Source organism: Podarcis tiliguerta (genome assembly GCF_965153285.1).
Source record: "Podarcis tiliguerta genome assembly, chromosome: 13".
NCBI classification, from domain to species: domain Eukaryota; kingdom Metazoa; phylum Chordata; class Lepidosauria; order Squamata; family Lacertidae; genus Podarcis; species Podarcis tiliguerta.
In genome coordinates this window covers 51,105,627-51,123,643 of record NC_139546.1, presented here as the reverse complement: position 1 = coordinate 51,123,643, position 18,017 = coordinate 51,105,627, and the positions used below count along the sequence as shown (strand labels likewise).

At 47.5% G+C, this 18,017-nt stretch overlaps 1 protein-coding gene across 1 annotated transcript in view; it reads right to left on the bottom strand.

Moving 5' to 3' along the window:
* The window catches only part of TNK1 (tyrosine kinase non receptor 1), a 38,021-nt gene extending 25,219 nt beyond the window's left edge, over positions 1-12,802 (bottom strand). The window contains exons 1-3 of the mRNA XM_083410299.1: positions 12,626-12,802; positions 3,877-4,047; positions 1,136-1,209 (exon numbers count right to left, since the gene is read on the bottom strand). Of these exons, the coding sequence (XP_083266425.1) occupies positions 1,136-1,209; positions 3,877-4,039 (237 nt within the window). The 5' untranslated portion in view covers positions 4,040-4,047; positions 12,626-12,802. The remainder of the gene's footprint in view (positions 1-1,135; positions 1,210-3,876; positions 4,048-12,625) is intronic.
* Positions 12,803-18,017: the final 5,215 nt, after the last annotated feature.

Here is an 18,017-nt window from a genome sequence, read left to right as displayed (position 1 = left end):
CCGCTTCTGGAGAACCAGAGCAGCGCACGGAAACGCCGTTCACCTTCCCGCTGGAGTGGTACCTATTTATCTACTTGCACTTTGACGTGCTTTCGAACTGCTAGGTTGGCAGGAGCAGGGATTGAGCAACGGGAGCTCACCCCATCATTGCGGGGATTCGAACCCCCGACCTTCTGATCGGCAAGCCCTAGGCTCTGTGGTTTAACCCACAGCGCCACCTGCGTCCCAATTATCAATGTACTGTACTATAAAATAAATAAGACAGTATTGTAGATGATATTTTCTACAGCGTTTAGATTTGCTTACATGTAAGATCGGCTTGCTAAGAAATTGAACTGCATCCTTCTCATATGAAGTCTGGCTGATGAAGAATTGATTGAGATTGGCTGGTGAAGCCTTGAACGAAACAGATTGGTTTTCCGGAAACTGTTCCAGCGATATTTGGTGACAGATTATGTATATATCAAACTTTTAAAAGCCCTAAACGGCCTTGGCCCAGTATACCTGAAGGAGCGTCTCCACGCCCATCGTTCTGCCCGGACACTGAGGTCCAGCACTGAGGGCCTTCTGGCGGTTCCCTCATTGCGAGAAGTGAGGTTACAGGGAACCAGGCAGAGGGCCTTCTCGGTGGTGGCGCCCGCCCTGTGGAACGCCCTCCCACCAGATGTCAAAGCGATAAACAACTACCTGATATTCAGAAGACATCTTAAGGCAGCCCTGTTCAGGGAAGTTTTTAATATGTGACATTTTAGTGTATTTTTCATCTTTGTTGGAAGCCGCCCAGAGTGGCTGGGGAAACCCAGCCAGATGGGCGGGGTACAAATAATAAATTATTATTATTATTATTATTATTATTATTATTATTATTGTGAATTATTCTACCGCGACCGGCGAAGAAGATTTAGAGACTTTGGTTGCAATTTCTGATCATTTGTATTAGTCTATAAAAAGTGTTTAGGGCCATTATTATTGGCCATCATGTTGTGTTATATTGTTCAGCTTGTCTATATTCCTGTTGCCAGCAAGAAGGGCGGCCATCTTTGTCCCTGGACTGGCTGTAACTCGATTTATTTCCAATTTATGACCGTGACCCTAATATTTGTGTGTTTCTTCAAGGCAGGCAGAAAGTACCCACCTTATAGACCCAGGACATGGGGCGCTGGCCTTGAGGTTTCCTCCTTTTCAAGGCTTCCTCCAACCGTCTCTGTCCTAAAGGAGAGGGATGAAATCTCAAATTATTGCAAATATGACCCTTGGGGCCATTTTGGCTTTTTTGACCTAACTGGTTAGGACTCCAAGGCTCAAATCATCCCTGGGAATCTTTTGCATGGAACAAAAGGAGCCAAACCTTTACCCAATGCCTGGTGCCAGAGTGAATTTTAAATCAAATCAATTCAAATCACTAGTCACCAAAACGTGATTTAAATCATTTTACACAAAGGTTCAACCTTGCTGGCATCCTCTTAATATTTGCAACCAGAGGAAGGTTTCGTTTTTTGGAATAATCAATTTTCAGAGTAGTTTTTACAGTTATATCAAAAATTACCGATTTGGTTATACTGTTACAAATGCAAATACAGCTAATGATGAAATTATTGTTTATGTTTGGACAACTTTTCTGCTGTACTTTACTGGAAGGAGAAAAATAACCATTTCCTTCATAACAATTTAAACAATTTATTTAACGAAAACAATAACATTATAGCATACGTATCCATGTTTGTTAACTGATGTGGTTAAACCATTTTTTAAAAAAAAAACCCAACTTAGACTGAGTTTTAGCACACATGAAAAACTTAAAACAAATCTTTATTTCCTGATGAATAGCCTGTGGACTATAATGTAACTTAAACAGAAAATTATCTTTAGAAAGATTTTTCCTCCAAAATATTTTAAAAATCTGATTTAAATAAAAAAAGAAAATCTGATTTTTTTTATTAAAAAAAGAAACATTGATTTTTATCCACCCTGCCTGGTTCCATTGGAAAGCGGAGAACTGCATTTTATAAATAATAATCAATGCTATTCTATGCTGTACTACACTGAAATGCTTAAATGTTTCTTTGGTTGTCACTGGGTTTTCCTAGATTCAGGTAGGTAGCCGTGTTGGTCTGACACAGTTGAAATATATATATATAAATTGTCCAGTAGCACCTTAAAAAGGTAAAGGGACCCCTGACCATTACGTCCAGTCGTGACCGACTCTGGGGTTGTGGCGCTCATCTCGCTTTATTGGCCGAGGGAGCCGGCGTACAGCTTCCGGGTCATGTGGCCAGCAGGACTAAGCCGCTTCTGGCGAACCAGAGCAGCGCACGGAAACGCCGTTTCCCTTCCCGCCGGAGCGGTACCTATTTATCTACTTGCACTTTGACGTGCTTTCAAACTGCTAGGTTGGCAGGAGCAGGGACCGAGCAACGGGAGCTCACCCCGTCGCAGGGATTCGAACCGCCGACCTTCTGATCGGCAAGTCCTAGGCCCTGTGGTTTAACCCACAGCGCCACCCGCGTCCCTAGAGACCAATTAAGTTTGTTCTTGGTGTAAGCTTTCATGTGCATGCACACTTCTTCAGATACTATGCACACAAAAGCATATGCCGAGAACAAACTTAATTAGCCTCTAAGGTGCTACTGGACAACTTTTTAAATCTAACTTAGTCCTGCTGGCCACATGACCCGGAAGTTGTACGCCGGCTCCCTCGGCCAATAAGGCGAGATGAGGGCCGCAACCCCAGAGTCGGCCACGACTGGACCTAATGGTCAGGGGTCCCTTTACCTTAATATATTTCGATTGGATTTTCCTGTTTTGCTTCCCATCCTCTACTGCCACACCCTTTGAGCACCACTACCATAGTCACTCTGAGCCAGGGGTCAGCAAACTTTTTCGGCAGAGGCCGGTCCACTGTCCCTCAGACCTTGTGCGGGGACAGACTATACAGTCATATACAGTGGTGCCCCGCAAGACTAATGCCTCGCAAGACGGAAAACCCGCTAGACGAAAGGGTTTTCCGTTTTGGAGGTGCTTCGCAGAACGAATTTCCTATGGGCTTGCTTCGCAAGACGAAAATGTCTTGCGAGTTCCTGTGGGGTTTTTTTCCTCCCCCCCCCTTTTCCCCAAGCCGCTAAGCCCCTTAACAGCTGATCCGCTAAGCCGCTTATCAGCTGATCCGCAAAGCCGCTAATAGCGCTAATCCGCTAAGCCGCCAATGGGGTTGCTTCGCAAGACAAAAAAAACCGCAAGACGAAGAGACTTGCGGAACGGATTCTTTTCGTCTTGCGAGGCACCACTGTATACCTCGGGTTACAGCTGCTTCAGGTTGCATTTTTTTGGGTTGCGGACCACCAAAACCCAGAAGTACCAGAACGGGTTACTTCCGGGTTTCAGCGGTCGGGCATGCGCAGAAGCGCTAAATCGTGCTTTGTGCATGCGCAGACACGCAAATGCAGGTTGCGAGGGCTGCGGGTTGCGAACATGAATCCCGCACAGATCACGTTCACAACCCGAGTGCCCACTGTATTTTGAAGGGGGGGGGGGGGAATGAACAAATTCCTATGCCCCACAAATAACCCAGAGATGCATTTTAAATAAAAGTACACATTCTACTCATGTAAAAACACACTGATTCCCCGACCGTCCGCGGGCCGGATTGAGAAGGCGATTGGGCCAGATCCAGCCCCCGGGCCTTAGGTTGCCTACCCATGAACTGTCTGAAGTGTTCAGACTGCCTTCATCCCCGTCTCCCAATTAACCTCCGTCTCCAAGTGCTACCACCATGACATCACCACGGACTTCCCCCGGTGACATCACCACCCCAAGCAGCCTCAGCAAAACGCTCCCCTCCCAAAAATAAACCCTGTTGCACCATCACACACAAACTACCTGGGCGCCCCATGCCAATGCGTTCCAGATCCGCAGGCTTGACGTAATCGAAATGTCCCGGACGGGTGACGTGGAGCTCGTTGCGGATTTTGCCGTAAAACTGCTCCAGCTGGATTTCGGACAGCAACTGGAGCAGCCAGTCGGTGCCATCGTCTGGCGCCATGACAGCACCTGGTGGGTTTTTTAAATAGGACCCGGTGGTTAGCCAAAAATAAAAAAATAAATTTAAAGTGGGCAAAAGTAGCCCACTATTTGGTTATTTAGAGGATTCGTGCCCAAAAAAAGAGCTCTCAGAGCTGCTTATGTGCAATCAAAACAAGACAGTCTGAAAAGAGACACAGCACACAAGGAAAAAGGGACACGGAGGGAAGAGGAAAAACAAAACACAGGTGCTAATTTCTAGACAGTTGTTCTTGTATTGACTGGCTGGTGGAGTTGAGGAAGCCTGAAGGAATTAAACCCTTTCCCAACGCTACAATATCCTTTGTGGTGTGAGGCAACCAGAACAGTAGACAGTATTTCAAGTCCGGCCACCCTTGTGATATCGGCAGATTAATTCTCAATTATTTTCCTAATGATCCCTAGCATGGAATTTGCCTTCATCACAGGGTCTTTTTTCCTGGCCAGTCACCTTGGGTTTTTAAAAATCCATTTGGGCCTCCTCCTACTGAGTGTGTAGCTTGACTCACTCACTCGAGTCATCATTTCCTGCAGTGAGTTTGCTCTCAGCCTGTGGCCTAAATCCAGCGGATTGATCTGTAAAGAGTCACTGGGTTACTCCTCCTCCCCAGGCAGAATGGATTAAAGATTCAGGTCAGCTGCATCAAAAGCAAATTCCGTCTGCCGCCATTCAAACCCGCAGCCGATATCCACCTTCATTCTTTTGGGGCGGAAATCATATAATTACAGCGTTGGAAGGGACCCCGAGAGAGTCATCGTTCCAATCCAGCCCCCTGGAAACACACGAATCCCAGAAAATAAAATCCTTATTCTCATGAACAAGGCATAGGCAAACTTGGCCCTCCAGATGTTTTGGGACTACAACTCCCATGATCCCTAGCTAACAGGACCAGTGGTCAAGGATGATGGGAGTTGTAGTCTCAAAACATCTGGAGGTCTGAGTTTGAGGAAGCCTGCCCTAAGAATGGCAGCCAGAAATTCAACAGGTGCAGAAGCAAGCGCTAAGCCAGGCCTAGGCAAACTCAGCCCTCCAGATGTTTTGGGACTACAACTCCCATGATCCCTAGCTAGCAGGACCGGTGGTCAGGGATGATGGGAACAGTAGTCCCAAAACATCTGGAGGGCTGAGTTTGCCTAGGCCTGCGCTAAGCGACGCCTCCCTGCTGAATTTCCCCTTGCTGCCCAGTTGCGTTCCCGAAAACTGGTCCTCCAACCCAGGGCCCCTAAGACCAGCTGCACCTGTGCGATGGCTGCCTGACCTCTTTACCGGCGTGTGTGTGAAGAGGAGGAAGAGAATCTGATCCGCCAAGAGCGGTTCAACCTGGCCAAACCTGTTTCTGCTGGGGGAGGATTTCAGCCGGCGAGACAGGAGGGGTCGGCCTCCCAGGCTGCTGGGGAGACACCCGGACTCCTGGGTTCCTCGCAGGCGAGGGGTGAACCTGGGAAGCTCGACTCGCCCTGGGGGGGTTTCCCTTTCCTTTTTCGAACTTGGGTGTTTCCCGATCAGCCGGGAATGTCAGAAAAGCCTTGCTCGTCTGCAAATGAGACAATCAGAGTCAGCCTAAGGGACTGGAGAAGAAAGGGAGGTGTCATTGGGTTCAGACACCCCAAAATAAGCAATGGGGCAAGGGAGTTGTGTCCTATGGATGGCAGCTAACAGATTGAGGTTGAATCCTGACAAGACAGAAGTACTATTTTGGGGGGACGGGAGGGGGGAGACTCCCTGGTCCTGAATGAGGCAACTGTGCCCCTAAAGGACCAGGTGCGCGGCCTGGGAGTCATTCTGGACTCACAGCTGTCCATGGAGGCGCAGGTCAGTTTTGTGTCCAGGGCAGCTGTCTGCCAGCTCCATCTGGCACGCAGGATGAGACCCTCCCTGCCCGTGGACTGTCTGGCCAGAGTGGTGCATGCTCTAGTTATCTCCCGCTTGGACTACTGCAATGCGCTCTATGTGGGGCTGCCTTTGAAGGTGACCCGGAAACTGCAATTAATCCAGAATGCGGCAGCTAGACTGGGGACTGGGAGCAGCCGCCGAGACCACATAACACCGGTCCTGAAAGACCTACGTTGGCTCCCAGTACGTTTCCGAGCACAGTTGGTGCTGACCTTGAAAGCCCTAAAAGGCCTCAAAGGCCCAGTATACCTGAAGGAGCGTCTCCACCCCCATCGTTCTGCCCGGACACTGAGGTCCAGCTCCGAGGGCCTTCTGGCGGTTCCCTCCCTGCGAGAAGTGAGGTTGCAGGGAACCAGGCAGAGGGCCTTCTTGGTGGTGGCACCCGCCCTGTGGAACACCCTCCCTTCAGATGTCAAAGAGAAAAACAACCACCAGACTTTTAGAAGACATCTGAAGGCAGCCCTGTTTAGGGAAGCTTTTAATGTTTAACAGACCACTGTATTTTAATACTTTGTTGGAGTGCCGGGGCTACTCCAGGGTATAAATAATAAATTATTATTATTATTATTATTATTATTACGGGAGCCAGGGGTCCCTAGCAATGGGCTCAGGTGGTGGGGGAGTAGTATAGAGGTTAGGCGCAGGGTTCAGCAAACTTTTTCAGCAGGGGGCCGGTCCACTGTCCCTCAGACCTTGCGGGGGGCCGGACTACCGGTATATTTTGTAAAAGAAAAAATGCATCCCTATGCCCCACAAATAACCCAGAGATGCATTTTAAATAAAAGCACACCTTCTGTTCATGTAAAAACATGCTGATTCCTAGAATTGGCAGACAAAATTAATGGACAGTGCAGAATTGGACAAAATGAGAGGAAGGATTCGAAACCTGCGGGACCAGAGATTCGCAGAAGATTGGAAGAAGTATATGAACTATTTGAAGAGCAATTGTAACCAACAAATTACGCTAGCAGGACTACAATAAGTTTTGTAAGGAGAAATAAACGAAGTGCTAAAAAGACAGAGATATTAGTTATGAGTTTTAAATGTAAGAGGGAAAGTAAGGAATGCATACTAAGAGATTAGATTGGGAAATTTTCAGACAGGACTGGTGGAAGTCAAAAAAATTAAGATGTAAAAGTATGTTCAATTACTGTTGGAAATGGTATGTTAAAAAATGAATAAAAAATTATATAAAAAAGCACAAAAACACGCTGATTCCTGGACCATCCATGGGCTGGATTGAGAAGGCGATTGGGCCAGATAAGGCCCCCGGGCCTTAGTTTGCCTACCCATGGGTTAGGGTGTCGGACTGGGAGAGACCTGGGAGACACTGGCTGGGACCTTGGAGGCCTCTCTCAGCCTAGAACCTACCTCACAGGGTCGTTGTAGATATCGCTTGAAGGGCGGAAGAAGCACGCACGCCACTCTGACCTCTTCGGATCGGGGGGAAAAGTAGGATCCAAATGCGATAAATAAATGAGGGGGTGCAGGGAATCAGCCCTCCAGACCCCCAAAATTAACCTCGCCCCCCCCAAAAGTGGGGGTTATCCCTTTCCCAGTTCCCTGAAAGGGGAAAATTCAGCCAAAGAAGCATTCTGATCACAGATCAAAGAGCTGGAAGGGACCCTAGAGGTCATCTAGTCCAACCCGCAGCAAGGCATTTCTGCACCTCTGTGCTGAGGTTGTGGTGGTGGGGGAACCACACCTGTTGGACGTCCACCTGCCGCCCAGGTCTTAAAGGCACCTAGCAAAAATTATCATTTTTAAAATGGGCTTTGAAGTACAAGGCGGAATCGTTGGAGAGTCTTCTGGGGACGCAGGACTCCTGGGTTCTTTCCTCGCCTCCGAGCTGCTACTGACCATCTTCCTTGTCCCGCCCCCTCCTGCTGTTGTCCAAACCAGTTCCTGTCCGGAGCACCTCCTGTGGCCCCGCCCTGTGCCGCAACGTCAAAGTCCAAACCGTGAGCAAATATTGACAAGATGCGCGGGCTCAGTGTAAGCCGGCCGCCCAAAAGTAATAAAAAGCTAAAACCGCTCTCTGACTTCACAGATCCGCAGGCTGACCAGACCCCGACCCCTTTATCGTTTGTTTATTTATTTATTGGTTGCATTTTTTAATCCCAACTTTTATCTCAAAGCAGTCCATGGTGGAACACACGATTTCTCCCCTCCCTAACAACAACCCTGAGAGATAGTTTAGGCTGAGAGGCAGCGAAGGGCTGAGGTCAGCTGCGTGGCCAAGTCGGGATTCGAATGCGAACCGCATTCTCTAACCACTAGACGACAATGCCTCTCGCTGATTTTAGCTTTTATCGTAATAAAAATGGCCCAAATCTGGCCAAGGCATGGTTTCTTGCCCCCTTCCAGCCGCCATCACTACCTAGTTTCAAAAGCATTCTTGGCAAAGGGGGCGTCCCAATTCGTTTGGACTACTGCCATGCGCTCTACGTGGGGCTACCTTTGAAGGTGACTCGGAAGCTTAATGGCCGAACGATCGATTTAGATCCCTAAATTGCAGCGTGGGAGTCATTTTGGGCTCACCGCTGTCCATGGAGGCACAGGTCAGTTCTGTGTCCAGGGCGGCTGTCTGCCAGCTCCACCTGGTACACAGGATGAGACCTTCCCTGCATGCGGACTGTCTCGCCAGAGTGGTGCATGCTCTGGTTATCTCCCGCTTGGACTACTGCAATGCGCTCTATGTGGGGCTACCTTTGAAGGTGACTCGGAAACTGCAATTAATCCAGAATGCAGCAGCCAGACTGGGGACTGGGAGCGGCCGCCGAGACCACATAACACCGGTCCTGAGAGATCTGCATTGGCTCCCAGTACGTTTCCGAGCACAATTCAAAGTGTTGGTGCTGACCTTGAAATCCCTAAACGGCCTCGGTCCAGTATACCTGAAGGAGCGTCTCCACCCCCATTGTTCTGCCCGGACACTGAGGTCCAGCTCTGAGGGCCTTCTGGCGGTTCCCTCATTGCGAGAAGCAAAGCTACAGGGAACCAGGCAGAGGGCCTTCTCGGTGGTGGTGCCCGCCCTGTGGAATGCCCTCCCTTCAGATGTCAAGGAAATAAATAGCTATTTGACTTTTAGAAGACATCTGAAAGCAGCTCTGTTTAGGGAAGCTTTTAACGTTTGACATTTTATTATGCTTTTATATGTGTTGGAAGCTGCCAAGAGTGGCTGGAAAAACCCAGATAGATGGGCAACGTATGGATATATTTATATCAGGTACGTCCATCTCCCAATAGACTGCGATCTACTCACAGTATAAAAAATCTGGCAGTGATCTACCCCTTGTTGCTAAACAGGCCTAGGCAAACTCAGCCCTCCAGATGTTTTGGGACTACTGTTCCCATCAACCCTGACCACTGGTCCTGCTAGCTAGGGATCATGGGAGTTGTAGTCCCAAAACATCTGGAGGGCCGAGTTTGCCTATGCCTGTCGTAAAAAAATGGGCAGTGATCTACCCAAAGTTGTGGAGCTTTTTTTGTTCGTTTTTTGCTTTTTTGTAAAGAGATCGCTGAGGGGCCAGAGATCTACCAGGAACTACCAGGAACACCCCACGATCTACCTGTTGGACATGCCTGATATATATAAAAAGTCTGCAATGCAAGATTCGAACTCAAGACCCACTCTCCCTTCCTGCAGTTTCCAGCAACTGGTACCCAAAAGCATTGCAGCCTTCAGGTGTGGAGTCACAGCCATCCTGGCTAGTAGCCATAAATAGCCCTCTCCTCCTCCAGGAATTTCTCCAGTCCTCTTTTAAAGCCATCCAAGTTGGCAGCCGTCCCTGCCTACTGTGGCAGGGAGTTCCGCAGTTTAACCGTGCGCTGAATGATGTAGTTTGTTTATATGTCCTGAATCTGTCCAGATCTTTGGCTTCCTTAGGTGTCCACGATTTGCTGTGTTATGAGAAAGGGAGAGAGACCTTTCTCTATTCACTCTCTCACACACCTCTTACTTGCTTTCTCCCTAAACGAAAAAAGGCCCAAATGCTCTGATCTTTCTTTTTGCAGGTGCAATAGTTTAGCCACATACTGCATGAAGCCCCCCCCCCCTTTTAAAGCAAGGCAGTGGGGTGTTATTTGGTGGGGTGGGGGTTGCATTTGGTTAAAGACATTGGACTCTACTTCACCGGAAGTTTTTGAGCAGAGGTTGGATGGCCAGATATTCCTCGGCTGCGATTCCTGCATTGCAGCGGGTTGGTCTAGATGAACCCTGGGTGCCCCTTCCAACTCTACAATTCCACGGTTCTGCAATTTCAGGTCTGGAGTGCTTTGCAAATGCTCCCTGCTTTCTTTTCTATCCATCCACCGCATTTGCAAACAGCCGGCTCCTTCCTTCCAAAGCGTTGTTAATTAGATCCGTCAAACAGTTAGCAAAACGTTACGCTAATTCCTTCTATTGTCTGAGGCTCTGCCCACTAACGCAATGCAATTCAAATCGACGGAATAAGCATACATCAGTCCTGGGAGTGTAAGATTTGCAGGGCAAGGTTTGAGCCGGCACCAAACTCTCTCTTTCTTTAGTCAAAGGAATATCTGGGCAAACAGTAGGATTATCTTCACAGAACTGTAAAGTTAGAAGGGATCCCAAAGGTCATCCAGCCCAACCCCCGGAAATGCAGGAATCTACGGAATGTTCCCAGGAGTTCGGGTTACAAACTATGAGGCTGTAACTTTAAAGCGTATATTTCCCCCCTCAAAGAATTCTGGGTACTGTAGTTTGCTAAGGGTTGCTGGGCGCTGTAACTCTGTGAGGGGTTAAACTACATTGCCCAGAATTCTTTGAGGCGTGTGGCGATGCACTTTGAGCCTATAATGATCACTGTGATTGAATTAAATCAAGTGCTTTCGTGCTTGGATCCTGATTGCTGGCTTCAAATTGAAGGATCTGTTAAACCACTTGTGAAAACAGCATCCTAGGCTGGAAGGGCCATGGGCCTGATCCTGCAGGGAATGTCACAAAGAGACACCAGAATCGTGCAGGGGTTTTATTCTCCATCTCTCATTGTACTGGAACCCAGCAGGTTTGTCCAAGGAAGGCTGGGAAATCCAGAGCGGACAGAAGTCGTTATATTCACACTGCTCAGAGTTAAACATTTCCGAGCACAATTCAAAGTGTTGGTGCTGACCTTGAAAGCCCTAAACGGCCTCAAAGGCCCAGTAGACCTGAAGGAGCATCTCCACCCCCATCGTTCTGCCCGGACACTGAGGTCCAGCTCCGAGGGCCTTTTGGTGGTTCCCTCCCTGCGAGAAGTGATGTTACAGGGAACAGGCACAGGGCCTTCTCGGTGGTGGCGCCCTCCCTGTGGAACGCCCTCCCACTGGATGTCAAGGAAATAAACAACTATCTGACTTTTAGAAGACATCTGAAGGCAGCCCTGTTTAGGGATGCTTTTAATGTTTAATAGATATTAAACATTGCTAAACATTATTAAACATTTTATTTTAATATTTTTTTGGAAGCTGCCCAGAGTGGCTAGGGAAACCCAGCCACATGGGCCAGGTATAAATAATAAATTATTATTATTATTATTATTATTATTATTAAACTGTGGAAACCGCTGCCTCAAGAGACAGCTGCCCTCTTAGAAACACAGAACCACTGAATTGTAGAGTTGGGACCCCCAACGGCCATCTAGTCTAACCCCGTGCAATGATGGGATCCTGTCCCCTGGGTGGGATCGAACCACCAACCTTCTGCTTAACAGCCAGACGCACAGACCCGTTGAGCCAACTTGGGTGGCTCTCTAAAAGAGGATGAGCCCAGCCGCGGCCACCAGCCATGACGGCTGTGTTTTAAGCTCTGAATGCTGGGGAGAGCACTGATGTTGCTCTCATGTTCTGGTTGCGTGTCTCTGCTTGGCTGCTACGAGAACAGGATACTGGGCTAACTAGGCCTACCCCCTCAGCCTGACCCAGCAGCCTCGTCTTCTGCACTTATGACAAATTATTCTGGCCTGCCCGCTGCGTGCTGCTACCTGTCTGCCTCAGTTCCCTCCCTCCGTCTGCGAAATGGGAACATGAGCAACCGTCGCCCCAGAAAATTTCGTCTCCGAGGGTGTGTGGGTTTGGGAGGATGATGATATAGCAAGTTAAATGGGCTCTTGTAACCTGCAGCGGCTGGGTGCTTCAAAGTTGGGGTGTCGCTCTCAGGAATAACCCATGAGTGATGCCAGGAAGTCTAACTCAGACCCAGACATTAATTTTCCCTATTAACGATCCTCCTCCTATTCCCCGGGGGGCAAGCCGGCCGTCTGTTCAGGTGAGCAAAAAGTCGGGAATGGGGATTTCCTGGGTGTTGAGATTCCTGCATTGGAGGCGGGTTGGGATGGATGACCTCTGAGGGTCCCTTTCGACTTTACAATTCTATAAGAGAGAGCGATAAGGAGGAAAGGGGGTCAAAGAAAAACCACCTCAGAGGAGGAAGCTGATATAAGTGGGTCAGCCAGTAAGGAGGACAGAGATGAACGTGCAGAACTCAGGCGTGGGTGGAGGAGAGAAAGATCAAGAGAAAAGGAGGAAGAAGAAAAAGTAGGTGATAGACAGAACCAACCGGAGATAAGGGAGGGGTGTAAGCGAGTCAGACAGGTAAGGGGGCAAAGGTTTCCCCATTAAGAAAGGGGCAATCTTACCTGCTGCCCCACAATCCCTCGCTCCTTGGGCGCTCACCTGGATGAAAGAACCTGTGGCGATTTCCTCTCCTCTCCGGATCTTTCTTACTTTCTTCCGTCCGTCCGTTCTTTCTTTCTTTCTGCCTGCTTCTCCTCCTGGCCGTCCCAAGTCGGCTGGGTGTCGGAAGCTCCGCCCTGGGGCGGAGGGAGCTCACCTGGGGCGGGACAGGTGTGAGGCAGGAGGCAGACAGGTGGAGCCTCCGCCCTGGAGTGGGCGGGCCCTGGGTGAGATTACAGGCTCAGCAAAAAGGCCTGCGAGTGCAGAGTGTTTGAGGACCGGGACATTCGCAGGGAAACCAAAATGCTCCTTTACAAAGCTATTGTACAGTGGTACCTCGGGTTACATACGCTTCAGGTCACAGACTCCGCTAACCCAGAAATAGTACCTCAGGTTAAGAACTTTGCTTCAGGATGAGAGCAGAAATCGTGCAGCGGTGGCACGGCAGCAGCGGGAGGCCCCATTAGCTAAAGTGGTACCTCAGGTTAAGAACAGTTTCAGGTTAAGAACGGACCTCCGGAACGAATTAAGTACTTAACCCGAGGTACCACTGTAATACAGATTTTCAGCCCTGTTTAGGGAAGCTTTTAATGTTTAATAGATTATTGTATTCTAATATTCTATTGGAAGCTGTCCAGAGTGGCTGAGGAAACGGTTATAAATTATTATTATTATTATTATTATTACAACTCAGTGCTTTTTTTCTTTAAAAATGTTTAGGGGTACTCTCATTTTGACTCAATAAAACCACCATTTTGTAGTTCAAATAGGGGGAGATAAATACAGTAAATGGACAAAACCACAAAGATTCACAAAATGTTTAGGGGTATGCATACCCCTAGAAAAAAAAAGCACTGACTGTATTTAAATCATTTTTTTAAAAAGAAAAATAAGTTAAAGGCCAGGGTTTTGTTTACACCAGTTAAAGTCTAGCATTCAGCTTCCAGAGAAATAAATATATAGGAGAGCATGAGACTCTTAATCTCGGGGTCTTGGGTTCGAGATGCACGTAAGGAAAAAGATTTCTGCATTCCAGGGGGGTTGGACTGGATGACCCTTGTGGTCCCTTCCATCTACAATTCCATGATTTTTTTTTTTTTTTAAGGCACCAAGGGGCTAGTTGAACAGATACGCTAAGAAAGCAGGTGAGAACTCCCAAGTCACAGAAGGGCGAATAAATGAGATTTGAATTGGGGAGAGAGAGAGAGAGAGAATTTTCAGCCTCTGCATAACCTCTGGAAGGACGGGAGATGTTGGGCGGTGGAATAGCAGAATATATTATGCAAAACACAATGCGGAGCAAAAATCTGCAGAGCTTTCCCTTCCAAGGGATTGTCATTACATTGACAAAGGATTTATTTTATTTACTTTGTTTAAAAAAGGTTCTTAAACAGGAGGCCCAGCTGCCCACACTGGGATGTGTCTATTTCCTCCAGAGCTTTATGTTAGTCACCTCCGAAAACAGCTGGGAAGCCGTAAAAGGTGAGTAATGAGGCAGATGACTGAGATCCTTGCAAAAAACAGGGGTTTGGGGGGGCAGACAGTGGTGGCATTGATGGGAGGGCGAGAAACCCAGGGGGTCCACATTTAAAAGGGGGCTCCAGCCCCACTGCTGGGTGGAGATTTGCAAAAGATGGTAAGGACCTAACAGAAGCAGAAGACATCAAGAAGAGGTGGCAAGAATACACAGAGGAATTATACCAGAAAGATATGGATGTCTCGTACACCCCAGGTAGTGTGGTTGCTGACCTTGAGCCAGACATCCTGGAGAGTGAAGTCAAATGGGCCTTAGAAAGCACTGCAAATAACAAGGCCAGTGGAAGCGATGGTATTCCAGCTGAACTATTTAAAATTTTAAAAGATGATGCCGTTAAGGTGCTACACTCAATATGCCAGCAAGTTTTGAAAACTCAGCAGTGGCCAGAGGATTGGAGAAGATCAGTCTGCATCCCAATCCCAAAGAAGGGCAGTGCCAAAGAATGCTCCAACTACCGGACAATTGCACTCATTTCACACGCTAGCAAGGTTATGCTTAAAATTCTTCAAGGCAGGCTCAAGCAGTATGTGGACCAAGAACTCCCAGAAGTGCAAGCTGGGTTTAGAAGAGGCAGAGGAACCAGAGACCAAATTGCAAACATGCGCTGGATTATGGAGAAAGCTAGAGAGTTCCAGAAAGACATCTACTTCTGCTTCATTGACTATGCAAAAGCCTTTGACTGTGTCGACCACAGCAAACTATGGCAAGTTCTTAAAGAAATGGGAGTGCCTGATCACCTCATCTGTCTCCTGAGAAATCTCTATGTGGGACAAGAAGCTACAGTTAGAACTGGATATGGAACAACTGATTGGTTCAAAATTGGGAAATGAGTACGGCAAGGCTGTATATTGTCTCCCTGCTTATTTAACTTATATGCAGAATTCATCATGCGAAAGGCTAGGCTGGAATTAAGATTGCCAGAAGAAATATCAACAACCTCAGACATGCAGATGACACAACACTGATGGCAGAAAGTGAGGAGGAATTAAAGAACCTTTTAATGAGGGTGAAAGAGGAGAGCGCAAAATATGGTCTGAAGCTCAACATCAAAAAAACGAAGATTGTGGCCACTGGGCCCATCACCTCCTGGCAAATAGAAGGGGAAGAAATGGAAGCAGTGAGAGATTTTACTTTTTTGGGCTCCATGATCACTGCAGATGGTGACAGCAGCCACGAAATTAAAAGACGCCTGCTTCTTGGGATAAAGACGATGGCAAACCTAGACAGCATCTTAAAAAGCAGAGACATCACCTTGCCAACAAAGGTCCGTATAGTAAAAGCTATGGTTTTCCCAGTAGCGATGTATGGAAGTGAGAGCTGGACCATAAAGAACGCTGATCGGCGAAGAATGGATGCTTTTGAATTCTGGTGCTGGAGGAGACACTGGAGAGTCCCATGGACTGCAGAAAGATCAAACATATCCATTCTGAAGGAAATCAACCCTGAGTGCTAACTGGAAGGACAGATCCTGAAGCTGAGGCTCCAAGACTTTGGCCACCTCATGAGAAGAGAAGACTCCCTGGAAAAGACCCTGATGTTGGGAAAGATGGAGGGTGCAAGGAGAAGGGGACGACAGAGGACGAGATGGTTGGATAGTGTTCTCGAAGCTACCAGCGTGAATTTGACCAAAGTGCGGGAGGCAGTGGAAGACAGGAGGGCCTGGCGTGCTCTGGTCCAGGGGGCCATGAAGAGGCGGACACCACTAAATGACGGGGTTCTTTTTGCAATCCGGGAGTGTATAAATTTTATGAAACACAAATAATAAATCAGGTGAGCTTGGGGCATTCCCTGCCTCTCAAGCCAGCCTACCTCACAGGGTTGTGGTGGTGGGGGGATTAAATGAGGAGGGGGAGAACCGAACCCACCACTTTGAGCTCCTTGGAGGAAAAAAAAAGGTGGAATATCAGCCATAAATAAAATACATGCATGCATAATTTTATTTGTCCTTTCCATAGTTCGAAGCATGAAAAAGTTACGACATGAAATAAAACTTTATTAGAAAAGTTGCCATAAACAATAAATAAAACATAAAAAGACACACAACCAAACTGAGCAATTTCCACATAAATCATAATAAGATATAAAGATTCTGTGTTTCAAAAGCATTTAAAAATAATCCAAACATCCCCAAGCGTTGCAGCGACAACCTCAAAGCTTCCCTGTTGCTTAATCAGTGTGATGAGCTAATAAAAAGGCTTTGATTGCAGATTAAAAATAGAGCCCTTCTTAATTAAAACGCGTCACCTGCGTCCCCCCCCCCTTTCTGTCCACGGGAGGCTTTTGAACACCCCACCACTGCCTCCTGATTAATTTTCGAAACAAGAAGAGAAATCTTAATTGGAAGAGTTATAGAATCATAAATCGATGTTCAGTCGGAACCTCCGTCCCTGTAACTTGAAGCCACGGGTTCGCGTCCTGCCCTCCAGAGCAGGAAAAAACAACAAGCTTGCTGTTTCCTCCATGCCACCTTCAAATATCCAAAGGGTTGTCAGTTAACACAGGGAATCATAGAATCATGGAATCATAGAGTTGGAAGAGACCACAAGGGCCATCGAGTCCAACCCCCTGCCAAGCAGGAAACACCATCAGAGCACTCCTGACATATGGTTGTCAAGCCTCTGCTTAAAGACCTCCAAAGAAGGAGACTCCACCACACTCCTTGGCAGCAAATTCCACTGTCAAACAGCTCTTACTGTCAGGAAGTTCTTCCTAAGGTTTAGGTGGAATCTTCTTTCTTGTAGTTTGGATCCATTGCTCCGTGTCCGCTTCTCTGGAGCAGCAGAAAACAACCTTTCTCCCTCCTCTATGTGACATCCTTTTATATATTTGAACATGGCTATCATATCACCCCTTAACCTCCTCTTCTCCAGGCTAAACATGCCCAGCTCCCTTAGCCGTTCCTCATAAGGCATCGTTTCCAGGCCTTTGACCATTTTGGTTGCCCTCCTCTGGACACGTTCCAGTTTGTCAGTGTCCTTCTTGAACTGTGGTGTCCAGAACTGGACACAGTACTCCAGGTGAGGTCTGACCAGAGCAGAATACAGTGGCACTATTACTTCCCTTGATCTCGATGCTATACTCCTATTGATGCAGCCCAGAATTGCATTGGCTTTTTTAGCTGCTGCGTCACACTGTTGGCTCATGTCAAGTTTGTGGTCAACCAAGACTCCTAGATCCTTTTCGCATGTACTGCTCTCAAGCCAGGTAGGAGCAATCTTGTTTTCGGCTACTCCAGACATCTGGTGGAGGTTTTTAAAGAGAGGTCAGGCAGCCATCTGCCAGAAATTCATATCTATGACCTTGATGGGGGCAAGACTCTTAGACTGGGGAACAAAATTTTTGTTGCATTGACACCTGCAGTTGTTCCAACCTAATTTCGATGTGCTGATTTCATATCTGAAGTTGGTTTTGTTCTGTAAGCTCTAGGGGTTTTTTTGCAGTTCATGTTTTTCACTTTTCACCACAATCTTTGTTTTTCCCAATGCAAGAATTCAATATTTTATTCAACACATAGCCAAAGTAGTACAATATGAGTATAAATGTAAGTGACTTATATAGCACTGAACATGACATGTATGGCATTGAAAATAACATGTATATCTATGTACAGTTGGAGGTATGCAAAAAAAATGTATTCCCTTGGGAAACACAGTATTTGTTGTTGTTGTTGAGTCGTTTAGTCGTGTCCGCCTCTTCGTGGCCCCCTGGACCAGAGCACGCCAGGCACTCCTGTCTTCCACTGCCTCCCGCAGTTTGGTCAAACTCATGTCTGTAGCTTCGAGAACACTGTCCCACCATCTCGTCCTCCGTCGTCCCCTTCTCCTTGGGCCCTCCATCTTTCCCAGCATCAGGGTC